A 13,393-nucleotide genomic window follows, 5' to 3' on the forward strand; every position below is an offset into this window, starting at 1 on the left:
AAGAAAATTACACAGCAATCCATAAATATACTAAAACGGGGCTAACAATTTCGAAGAAAGGAAACAGTCATGCGTTGAAATCATCGATTCATGATTCTCTTTATTTGCAGGTAAAATAGTTATTTGAAAAACTGAAGAAATTCTTATTTGGGACAAAATATTTTCTCAGATTATTCTGCAAAATTAATTACTGAATGTAATCAAATTACAAAATGTCCCTAAAACGATTTGAAGATTTGTAATTATTATACACTTTCACGTGCAATTTCCGTTGAAAAATTCGCTTAATGACTTACAAGCATCCTCGAACAATAGCGAATCATTATTCTCGCGTGGACGTCGCTAGAACGTTCAAAGGAACCGCTCTCGCTTCTTGTAAAAAGCGCGATGAGCGAGCTGTTCGTATAAGCACCAGTAATTAAGGAAACAATTATTATTACGGTACATTTACACGTGCGTAGCCCAGATTTGTTAAATTGTTACAGACAGACGTCTGTTAGCGTAACGACGCATCGAACGCGATCTTAAAGAGTTTTCATGCTAATCTTCCCTTACCGCAAACTTGGAAGAAGAAAGTCGTTTGATGGTGGAAACAAACGATTCCACAATCAGATAAATGAGCTCCGTTTGCTCTGTAATGTTAATTAACATTTTGCAGGCGTTGGAGGGTCATTAGGGTCATTATTGGAGGTGGGCCATTTCTTCTGGCTTTATTAAAACTGTCAATTATCTAATATTACTTAATTTTAACCTAATTCTTTTTATCCGTAATTTCACATACTTAGAAAATGATTTGAATTGGAATTAGAATTTATTTTCAGTTCCATTGCATGTTGCATTTTAACCCAAATAAGAAATCGGTCGATTTTTTTTGTTTTGTTTCCTGCGATTAGAGAACGGTAATTTGGCAACTGGATGGCTCTTCCGGCGGAAGTGCTCTTTGTCGAGTTACTAAAAAGTAGAACGATGAAACAGACGTTTGACCGATTCCACAATGGGCCCGCTTCTTGGAAGACTAAGCACTTCCGTTGAGGATAATTCGAGGTTTTCGACACCGTTATTTCATTACTTCAAAATAAAGATATAGTTTCTTCTGAAAACTTCTTTCGGATTAAATCAATCCAATATGGGATAGGGTACTCCTTTCATCAAAATAAATTCATGGTACTCTGTGCCTTAAATCCATTTATTTACACGCAAATATATTATATGTATACGCATAGATATTTATATATTATGTATATATCACTGTTATATTGCTATAACCCTTGAGATTTACACGTACAAGCTATACTTCATCGATATAGTCGATCTCACAAAAAACAAACTGCATCGAAAATTTCTTTTTCGAATCCATCGTTCTTGTTCTCTCTTTCATTGCGTTGACAATCAAACCGAATTACTTGGAATAATCTCAAGCTATAATCTCGAAACACTCGTAACTTCTAACTTATAAATAATTACTCAAAATAAATCAGAAACGTTAAAAAATTCATTTAGTTAATATTCGTTGAAAGGGTAGAAACTGAATTTTAAAATAAAACTCATCAGGTATTAATTACATTTGAGGGAACAGTGTTAATGAAACTAAACCGATCTTAAAAATCTTCAAACATTTTGAAACAGACACCCTGATAATACTGCTCGACGCTTCCTGTTTCCTGTTCCAAAGAATCTTAGTCCTGTTGAATGATAAAAATTGTTCGTTACTCTCTTTGCAATAAAGTTTGAACGGAATAGAAAATATTTCTGCAAAAATTTCATGTTTCTACCTAGCTATACTTTCCGCTCGAGGGTCGTATAAAAAACGGTGACGGCGTTCGCGGTTTCACAGAGGAATGATTCTTTTCTTCTAGATCAATGTTACATCCAAATTACACATTTCTGAATCCCTTATTTACACCGTAACGTACAGGATAATCCCGCGAAAAAACATTTAAAAAGTAGAATACACGCGAGCGACAATATACGAACGCTTAAAAATATAAAATTTCGATCAAGTTATACGGGACGATGGTTTCCGATTTGGCTCGTTTCGACTTCCGGCTCAAAATTAAACGCTAAAATATCAAAATCCTTCATCATCGCCACGGGTGATGACTCGCTTTACAAATTGCATGCGCCACACGAATAAGATATTATTTGGTGTTTTCACTTATAAAAGGATTTATTACAAATATAAAATAAAATAGGTACGGAGGCAGAGCGTGAATAAATGCAGGCTCGTGGTAAAAAATTTTGTCAAAAGATAAAACACGATGAAAATCTCTGCACTCGAATAAAAAAAAACAGTGACGATAAAAGAACAAGCGAAGAAGACAGTCTTTTCGTTATTATGCATATAGTACAAATTTGTGTCAACTTCATGTATGGCATCTCTTGGAAAAAGCTTGAAAAGTTCTGCTCTTCGTACAAAATATTTACTATATGTACAGATTCCTCTTTATCTTCTCTTCCTTTCTCACTCTCTCTCTTGCACACTCTTCATCTGATTTTTACATAAACGTATCTTAACAAAACAACAATTTCCACCTTTTAATAGCTCGCCAATGTGACGTAGACTTAATCGTCCGTATACTTAATCAATCTATCATATACACCTGAGTGTAATGTAGGCTTCCTTTGGCTAAGAATAAATGTAGATGGGGAGGAGCCTAATTTAGACTTGTTCCCGTACACTTCCAGTCAGTAAGATAAAATTACACGTATAAAGTTTTAAACAAAAGTGCTTCAGGCGTTGTAAAAGAATATTTTAAAAAATAGTGTAAAATTTAATTAATAAAAATAACATTGAGGTCTCTCCTAGTTCTCTGAAGAACAAAGAAGACAAGTGTTGAGAGGTGTCGAAAGAAGCTTACGTTACTCTCAAATGTACACGTACATAATTAGTACTCTACGATGTAGGGGTGATATAAATTTCACGTTTCATCTCGTAAAGCTTTCATGTAAGTGCTCTGAGCAGCCCATTTTAATCGATCTGTACTAACTAGGATTAGTGTTTGGTTATATTTCTCTGTGTGTATGTGTGTATGTACGTATGTCAGTCTTGAGCCACTTTCACAAAAGCTTTCCACCTTTATGATCAGGTCGTCTTACCTAAATATATACTCGAACTTTATCGTATTAATAGTGTCTTGGCACATTTTTCCTAACATGTAAATAGGTGTATTATGTGTACGTGTATGGTTCAGTGTGGACGTTTGTCATGTGTTAATTTTGAGCCTATGCTATCACCAACGGTTCGTCGTCGGAGAACCCTCGGATCACGGGACTGTCTTCTTCTTCTGTAAAAAAAAGAAGAAAAATATCTGGTTATAGTCTCTTAAAGGCGATGGCATCCGCTCTGACACTTGCTGTCAACAATAAATTGAATTAAATATCGAAGAAACTCACCTAAACCATCTGTAGTTCCTGGGAAAGTCGCCTGTCCACGTCTGGTATCATAGTGGCTGTTAGCAAATTGAGTGAAACTATTACTCAACCTTCTGTGTCTCACAATAAAGTATGCCAATGCAGATCCCAATGCCACGATCAATAGACAGATTGGTATAGCAAACGAGAGGATGTTCGACGTGTTCATGGTCACTGGTAACGAGGAAACCTCTGAAATAAATCATTCAAAATCACATTAACCATCGAGAATAGCACCCTAGAAACAAATAGCGCAATCTTTGCGACAAAATGATTACCTCCAAGATTTCTGGTGCTGTAGGTCTCGCTCAAAGGACTCATGTACCCCTCCTCGGTGACCAAACGAACGGCAAACGAATAAATTACATCAGGCTTCACATCCTTGAAGGTATAAGGCGGTTGTTCGACCTTGAATACCTTAGCAAGCGACTCGTTCATCGTGTGTCCTTCCACCATCAAAATTTCATAGTGATACTTGTCAGTCTTTATGCTTTCCGGTAAATCGTGTTCTTGCCAGAAGACGAGGAGTCCCTCGTTCTCGTGTAGAACTTTCACCTGATGAGGTGGCAAGATTATAGGAGCTGTGTAGATGACTGGTTGTCTAGGTATAGCATTCTCAACATCCGTAGCCACGGTGATTCGATATTTGCCGCTGTGTTTGATACAGTTGAAGGTGTGCTTCATAAGTGTCTCCTTGGTGGGTGCAAGGGTCACCACGAAGCTCTTGTTCAGGGTCAATTCTGTCATACTGATCTGAAACGAACAACGATACAATTTTTAAGCGGATTAATAAAGAAAGAACTAGATCTTCGATCTAGACTGTTCTTACCGTGTATCTAATGGGTTCGTCGATGGTGGGGCAACTAGCGCTCCAAGAAACGATTATACTATTCGGTTTGTCCGTCGCGCTGACCCTCAATTTCTTCGGCGGAGCCCGCTGATTGTAATGCGTCAGCACTGTGACAGGTTGACTCAGAGGACCAGCACCATAATCTCCGTTAACACCCACCGAGAACACGTAAGACTCGCAAGCCTCCAGGTCCTTAATAGTCACCGACAGGTTTGTCGTCAGAAGTTTATACTCTGCGAACAATCATGTCTCCGTTAACATTGAGCAAAGAAGATAAGTCTATAATTCTCTACAAATAATTACCTTTAAAGAACTCCGACATATTAATAGCATAATGAATCGCATATTGCCATTTGATCTTCCTGGTGCTCTTCGGTGGATCCCAAGTGAGCTTCACGGTGGTTCCATGGGGTTTAACCAGATGAGCTTGCAGCTTTGTGATCGTTGGCAAAGAAACGCCTTGCGTGGTAGCGATTATCGCCGTCACCTTTCCAACGTACTTCTTCTTCATGGCTCCAACCTCGAATGTGTACTTGGTACCAGGAGCTAATTTCGTAACCTCCAAGTGATTCTCCAGAGTAGAGATCGTCTGCAGTGCAGGATAATGGGACGGAGCTCTTGGAGTGACGTGATAGCTGTCGACGTCCTTGATCGCCTTCCAGGATAATGTGACCGAGTGATTGGTCGTCGCAACGACCTCGAGGTTCTCGATGTTGTCGATGTTGGCTGAACCGTCGAAGGTAAACGTAGCCACGTTCGAGGAGGCTGACTCGTGATCCCTGTTCTTAGCTATCACGTAGAAGTAGTACTTCTTACCTGCCTCGAACGCTATGTCTATAACTGCCGAAGTCTTTTGCCAGAAGAACCGCATCGGGGGTATAGGCGGTGTTACAAAAATTTCGTATCTGGTAATGAGTCCATTGGGATGACGAGGTGGCTGCCAAGTGACCTCCACCTTGGTTCCATTTTTCTGGGTCACGGTTACGTTCCATGGTTCGGAGGGGACGCCCTCACCGGTCGTCACTGCTAGATACTTAGTAGGCGGGAATACTACGTTCTGACCCTTTAGCCTAACATGGACCGTAAGATTGTAACGAGTGTACGGTTTAAGATTATTGAACTGATACTCCATGTCCTCGATCCATTCGCTGGCGTTGGTCCAGTTAGCGCCTGGTTCCGCTAAGGCTATAGAGGGCAGGAACTCGAAGGTGACGTTAACAGGCACTGGCATCCACCAGAAGAGGAAAACGCTGCTGGCGTTCACCGAACGCTCGTCCAATCCCATCACGAGAAGCTGATAAACCAATGAACTGTTCTTTTCGCAGTTGCTTTCATCGAATCCGTCCATGCAATCCTGGTTGCCGTCGCAGTACGCGGCCAGGGGGAAGCATCGCGTCTCGTCGCAAGGGAACAAGCCGGCATAGCAGGATGGCGTGGCTGCTGGGCTAGAATGCTGCTCTCGGGAACAGCCTAACTCGTCACTGCCGTCAGGGCATTCTTCCACACCGTTGCAAACACCGGTCGCGAGTATGCAGGTACCGTCCATTCTACACATGAACTGATTCTCTCTGCAGGAGGCCGGAACTCCGTCGCAATGGGACTCGTCTTCTCCTGAAGCGCAATCCTTCGTACCATCGCAGACCCACGCGTCGTGTATACATTTGCCGTTCAAGCACTGGAACTCGTGTTCCTGACAGACTTTAGCTTGTTCGGTGGGTATGTACAGTGCCGTCCACTCGTCGACCTCGTCGTTGCCGCAGCCAATTTCATCGGAATCGTCGCCGCAATCGTCCACGGTGTCGCATTTCCACCAATAGGGCACGCATTTCTTGTTGTTGCACATGAACATCCAGTTATTGCAGGGACTGCTGGGCAGAATCGGGGCCAGGGTGGCTGACTGTACGGTAGTGGTGCAATTCGCCTCGTCTGAACCATCCGAACAGTCTTCATCCCCGTCGCAGACCCACGAGTTGTAAATGCATCGATGCTTGGCCTGTGATAGATTACAGGTGAACTGCCAACTTTCGCAGACCATCTTATTGCATTCATTTTCGTCCATGCCGTCCTCGCAGTCTGGCTCGCCGTCGCATTTCCATCCAGTCGGTATACACGCGTGCTCGTGTTTGCAAAGGATCTCGTCGGATCTACAGGTGCTCGGTGGTACGTTTTTCGTGCAGTTGTTTTCATCTGAATAATCACCGCAATCATCTTCACCGTCGCAACGCCATCTGTGATTAATGCATCTACCGTTGCCGCAGGTAAACTGGGATTCCGTGCAATCCGAGTATTTGCAATTTAACTCATCGGTGCCATCCTTGCAATCCTGATCGATATCGCAGACCCAGTACCGTGGGATGCACTTGGTGACGTCGCACTTGAAATTGTTCGGATCGCAGGTGACCCTAGTGCAATTGATCTCGTCTGATTTATCCCCGCAATCGTTGTCCTTGTCGCATCGCCAGGATGCCGGGATGCACACATTGTTCTGACAAGCGAATTGATTCGGTGCGCAGGTGGAGGCTACCTGAGGACACGTGGAATTCGCGTACGGTATGGTACCACCTGGACACATACATTTACCCCCAACCATCTCCATTCCATCAGGACAAAGACACACGTGTCCATCGTGAGGCGCTCCCACGCATATGTGCGAACAGGTGCTATTGGCGCAAGCATTGGTACCCATCTGAATACTGTGGGCAAACACTTTCAGATCCATCAAACCAGGTAACTGACCGATGATCGTTGATATACCCAAACCGTGATCCTTGTCCGCGACGAATATCATTGATTGTTTCCAATCGTCCCAATACATGTTGTCTTTGAAGACCGCAACGGCGAAAGGATGCGATACTCGATCGTTCTTTGAGATAATCTTTTTAAATTTCTTCCCGTCGAAATCGCTCGATCCTATGTAATCCTGTCTAGCATCCACCCAATAGATCCGCTCCGATATGTGATCAATTGTTATTCCATTTGGCCAATCAACGGTGGGTTCCACGAACAGCCGTTTCACTTCTGTCCCATCCAGATTCGCTCTCGAAACTGAAGCGTTACCCGGTGCCCAATCGGTCCAGAACATGTAACCATTCATAGGGTGAACCGCGATGCCTCTAGGTTTCTGGAGGTTATTGGGTCCTAGAATGGTTCTTCGCATTCGTCCAGCAATCGATATATCCGTTCTGATCACTTGAATCCTCATCTTCACGCCATCCACGAAATACAAAAGATTGGATACCCAATCCAATGCCATTCCCTCGATGGAACTCAAGTCGACTTCCACCAAAATCTCAGGATAACTAGTACCATTCTTGAAACACTGCCTGCCAATCGTGTCGTTCACGATATCTGCCCAGTACAGACAATTGTTCTTCATGTCGAATTCTATGGCTATCACGTTTTTCAAATCGTGAACCGGCAATGTTTCTAACTTTTCTTCCACCAGATCTATACGAGATATATGTTCCCGTTGGGCCACTAGCAGGAACTCTGACTTCTCTCCTATGGGACACGGAATTTCGTCAGGTTCAAAGTTTCTAGCCAAACCACCGACGCACTCGTCATCGGCTATCTTTATGTATCCCTTCGTTCGATTATAGAACGTCCCGGGTTCGCAGTTTACCGGTACAGCATAGGGATTGTAGAAAAGTACAGACCTATCGCGAATGCATTGATAGGGATTTCCAACTCGGACAAACCCGAAGTCGCATTGATAGTCGTTGTAATCGCAGGGACATATTTCTGTTTTTACTGGACGATCGTAATCCACGTCGATGTAACAATTGACTCGTGCAGCTCTTCGTTGATAGGTCACTTTACGACCCAACACGCACGTCATCCACGGTTGATCCGGACTCGACGGAGACCAGAACTTGAAGTCCTCCTCTTCGCAATCTCTCTCGAACACGTTTCTCAGGTCAACTTTGATGATCAACCATTGATGTTGACCGCTCGCGGAACCAAACATCGTGAACACTGTTGTATTCTCTCCGGGCTCGGTCATCAAACCGTATACTCGCAACATTTTCTCGTTGAACTCGTACGATTGCCAGGTTTCACCCTCGTCGGTGGAATAGGAAATATCTCTGGTTTCACCTCGGGATTTGAAATACTTAACAGCCACCAATAAACCACCATGATTGCCCATGTTGAAGAAATAGTAATCCTTGAGGACTTGTGTCCACGTGAGACCGGCATCTCTGGATACGTACAGAGCGGGATGTCCTTTGAGATTTGGCCCTATAACTCCGGTAGCCATTATGATACCAGGAGCGGATTTTGAGCTCATAATAGAGACGGATCTCGTTACAGGGTACAATTGGCTGAAACGTTGGCTTAAATGCAACGAACAGTTTTTCGGACACTGAATATAAAATCCTTCGTAATTCGAGGTCGGTGGTCTTATGGGATTCCATGTTGCGCCGTGGTCGAAAGTTATCAACGATACCAAATGCTCCGGTCCGATTGACCCTGATTTCGGTGTACCTCTCACTTGCGACGCTATATAAATTCCACGAAGACCTTCAACTTTGTATAAATCTGTAAATGCCTCGTCGACCACTTCACTGAAAACGGTATAAAATTAGGTTTTAATTATTTATCGAGAAATAACTGCACGATATTATGTCAAACATCCGGTACTCACTTCAACCAACTGTCTTTCCAAGTATTATTAGGGAAAAACGTTAAGATTCCCTCGAGAGATAACGTGAATGTTGCTCTTTTTTTATCTATCATTTCCGATATATAGAGATTCACTTGGGTTTCACTGTGAGAAGCTGTGACAAAGACTCTATTATGCGACACGTCAACGATGTGATAAGCTTTAATTGGTAAATCTGTGCTGAATTCAGCCTTGACGAAATAGCTGTACTTGTAGGAGACATAGAGATCTAGATTTTCTGTTCCATTCTGTTTAGAAAAGAATTTCTTTGTTCGTACATTGATTTCAATTAAATTTTACGTACGATTTAATATAATAAAGTGTTTATTACACACCTTCTTCATTGTCGCGAATCTATAATCGCCTCGAATTTGAAAGTCTTCGACGTTTGTGATAACGACCGTGAATTCCTCATTGAATTTTGTTGACATCCAGTATTCCAAATCTAATTGCCAAACACTGTTCAGCCCAGATGGTTCGATACGTTCCACGATTAATGCTGGCAAAGGAGACCAGAAGAATGCTTTTACGTATTGATATATTGGTATCCAGGTAAATCCAGCATCCCTTGATAACCACAACTATATAGAAACACGATAACGATAATATAATACGAATAAAATAATGAGGAGAGAGAAATACTTATTTTAATAAAATGTATAGAAATTTACTTTTCGCATTGGATCAACTTTGTCAAGAGCAATAATAACTCTATAATGCATATCATAAAATGAGATCTCACTTGGATGAAATGGTACTTGCACCCTTTCAATAGTTTCACCATCGTTAAGTGTGATGAACAGTAAGCTATGCGAACTGTCCACAAAGATACACTGGAAAATAATAAATGATGAACATAGTTAATTAATTTAGTTAATTTTTATTATGTTCATTAAATATAGACTCACGTATCTATAAAACTTTGGATGATTAGTGAACTTGTCCAAAGTGGCATACGGTGCATCGGGTTCGGAAGAAATCCGAAATTTGTCTGTCTTGTTCACAAATGTATTACCATAATCGTAACTTATATACACAGCGCTAGGTGTAGGGGGGCTGGGTGTTGCAAATTTGTCTAGCATACGTTTCACTGGTGTACTGTCTCTTGCTAGACATATTATCACATTAGATCCTTCTCCAACCCAATGTACCATCAATTGCTGATGTGAATCATTTAAAGCATTAATCTGTAACACACCATACGCGTTGAGATCTTTATTACTCTGTGAATTATATAATTTTGTCAGCATTGCTTTTGAAAAAAGAAAGATATTTCTAAACATTATTTTTAAAGACAAATCGTTCATAATACAGATAAGGATATACTGATAAAAATACATTATCAATAGGGATAGGAAAAAAAAAGAAGGCAAAGGTTGCATTTAATATTTATTATTACTTCAGAAAATCGTAAAAGTAAAGTAAATGAACATAGAACATGAGTCATAGATGGTTTACAATTCTTGGAAAAATGAATCCCCATTGCATGTATAAATGAGTAAACAGATGATGTAATGGTATAATTACTTTCCTTATTATTAAAATTAAAAGTGACGGATAAGATATTATGTTTTAAAAATAATTTTAAACAATTCTTTTATTTGCTATTTCATGGGTTTATATAACTTCAAGGTTCTAGCTCCTGGGGTACAAGTATTTATTAAATTTAAAAAAAGAAAAAGAAAACATTCATCTGAATAGAAAATTGACTGATAAGTATTCCAAGATAAATAATATCATATTCAAATACTAACTATAAATTACTTTATCAACTTAAGCTGCTGACACATTATGCTTCTTTGTTATCACCCATACAAGTATTTCTATACATGTTCAAAGGCATGGCATGCACTGGTGACTAATTGTCACGTACTATAGTATCATCAGAATATTATATACAAGTGTAATTTATTGACACAATGCATGCAGCTAAAGACAAAGTGTTCTATACTTTTATTTATTTTAGTACAATAATGAACAATTACGTAACAAATTATGCAAATACTTGTATGTTATTCATACTCTCTTGAGAGATTTATAATAAAAAATAAGTGAATATTATTAAAAGAAAAGATATAATACATAATTTATCAAACTACAAAATTATTTTTGCAATTATTAAGTAGGAAAAGATAGATAAAATTCTCAATGAACATTACAATCCATAAATACGATCATTTCAAGCATTATTTATTTGTTTACAATTTATTTACAAGTTACAAAGAAACATAAATCATAATATCGAATTGGAGTAAACAGGTCGTTCGATTTGTCCAGCTGATACGACTCCAAAGCAATAAATAATCCCGCGGTCGATAACAATCAATGACTGCTTTATTTGAAAGACAGATCGGTCATTTATTAAAAAAAAAAATACAAAAGGGAAAGAAAGGCTGATTAGAAAAATAAAGAAAGCATACAGAGCGGTTACTGACCTCTGTATGTCAATAACAGAACGACTATGATGCTACTCCGTTTCGTCAAGATTGATTAAATTTAGTCCGGAAGGGACATAATACCGCAATTACGCTCTCCACTGGTCGCTGCACAAAGGCAGCGCTATACGCCGGCCTTATTAACTGTCGCGTAAAATTCTAAAATCGCTGCTACAGGCGGAATAACAAGTCCATAAAGATAAGAAAACAAAAACAACGCAAATTGTGTGGCTAATGGATGAATGGCATCGCTACTGGCGAAACAGGATCAAAAAAACTGGAACGCTTGTAATATAAAAAACGACAATTACGTACCTTTGTTGTAATGTTTGGATTATTATTTGGGAACGCTTGAGGAACATCTCGGCGCATTCGACTAGATGACGTTTCGCTGGTATCATGTAAATGCTCATCACGATTGATGATAATCGGTTGTTTGTAATCGAACGAATCATCATCCACGATGTGCAATGTTTTCGCATTGTCTCCAAACCTCAGTCCATTATTCGAACTAGTTAACAATATCAAATGAAATAAAAGCGCGTAATAATAAAAGGCCGAAGTCACCCGGCCAGCCATCTTGCTCAGACTGACTTTCTTTACTCATGTACAAATATATATAAGTCAACATATATGTGTATGTTCATGGTCTATATTGAACGTTCATAAAATCATTAACTTGCATCCTTAAGCCGCTCGATGCACATGTGCATGTCGCTCCATATGTAACGTGTCTTAAACACCTTGGACGGTATGAAATCTTAAAAGGAATTATTGCAGAAGCAAAATTGCTTTCGTTGGTATCTCAATTTTATTAACTTTATGCTATAAACTATAAATAATCTCTAAAGGAAAGTTCTTGAATTCATCTCTAGTGGAGCTGCATGCTTGGTGTGAAAATGCATCTTGAGGTCACTATTAAGCGCGTTTAGGAACACTTGAAAAGAATCATTCTCGAATTTGAATTACGGGGAATCACCCCCTAAGAACTATTCGAAATGTTGCGATTGGTTACCCCAATAAAATAAAAGTTTTAATTAATGTGTACATATGATTAACTTGAACCATATATAAATGTAAAAAATGAAAATAATGATTGTTTGTTACAATATTTTAAGAATCTCAAAAAGTAAGATTAAAATACTATAATATGTAATTACTTTATATAAATAATTATCCATACAGTAGCCGATACAAAAGAATGTTCAAGATAAAATTGAAAATCATGCTTGGGGGAGTAAGTACTTTTAATGGCGACTCTTAGTTGCAATAATAAAACTATATTAGATAATGGCTTTCATTTCCTGGCAACAGCATCACTGTCTCCCCTACACTGCTTATATGTATTCAAGTAGAACACACACGATAAAAAAGTGGTACTTCACAGTATCTAATATTTCTTTTTTATTAGGATCACGCAATAAAACGTTAAATAAATTTATTTATTTTTACGACTATATTCTCAATCTATAAACTATATTGAAGTAAAAATACATAGAATCTTAACAACGTAAATGAAACACTGAAAACAAATGAATTAAATAAAAGATATAATTCCAACTTGTACAGATTGATCTAAATTTAATAATAAGGATTATTTTCAAGATAAAAAATAATCCTGCAGATTTTATAGTATCTATAAGCTGCCTGTAATTAATTTAAACAAATTCGTAGGACGCATGAATATGGATGGAAACATTCTTGGGATAATTCTATGCAAGAAGTACCATCAATTACTTTTACAATAATCATATATTATCTATTATAATAATTTTCGTTTCTTATAATTTACTGTTCATCATTATTTCGTATTTATATTTATATAAAACACATAGCTATGAAATATCAAGTTGTTTATAGTGTAGCAATGCGACTCCAAATGTTTAAAAAATATCCACTAAATGCACATGCATTAAATAAGAAAAAGAAAGCGAACATGTCATCGATTTTTAATTATTTTGATTAAGACCATTCATTAATCGCCTGACGTACTTTTCTAGGCATATACTGCGTTTACTCGTGATGGTATTTACA

General features: G+C 39.0%; 1 protein-coding gene across 1 annotated transcript; it reads right to left on the reverse strand.

Annotated features, from left to right (window-relative positions):
* Positions 1 to 1,165: 1,165 nt before the first annotated feature.
* Positions 1,166 to 11,962, reverse strand: LOC117606070 (sortilin-related receptor). The gene is made up of 10 exons (XM_034328070.2): positions 11,675 to 11,962; positions 9,833 to 10,111; positions 9,596 to 9,757; positions 9,260 to 9,505; positions 8,907 to 9,172; positions 4,565 to 8,826; positions 4,241 to 4,494; positions 3,690 to 4,164; positions 3,394 to 3,603; positions 1,166 to 3,284 (listed from the first exon to the last, which is right to left on the reverse strand). The coding sequence occupies exons 1-10, from the start codon at positions 11,936 to 11,938 to the stop codon at positions 3,223 to 3,225; spliced, it is 6,480 nt and encodes a 2,159-aa protein (XP_034183961.1). The 5' UTR covers positions 11,939 to 11,962; the 3' UTR covers positions 1,166 to 3,222.
* Between the last annotated feature and the right edge of the window lie 1,431 nt (positions 11,963 to 13,393).

The sequence above is a fragment of the Osmia lignaria genome, chromosome 1 (assembly GCF_051020975.1).
Source record: "Osmia lignaria lignaria isolate PbOS001 chromosome 1, iyOsmLign1, whole genome shotgun sequence".
Lineage (NCBI taxonomy): Eukaryota > Metazoa > Arthropoda > Insecta > Hymenoptera > Megachilidae > Osmia > Osmia lignaria.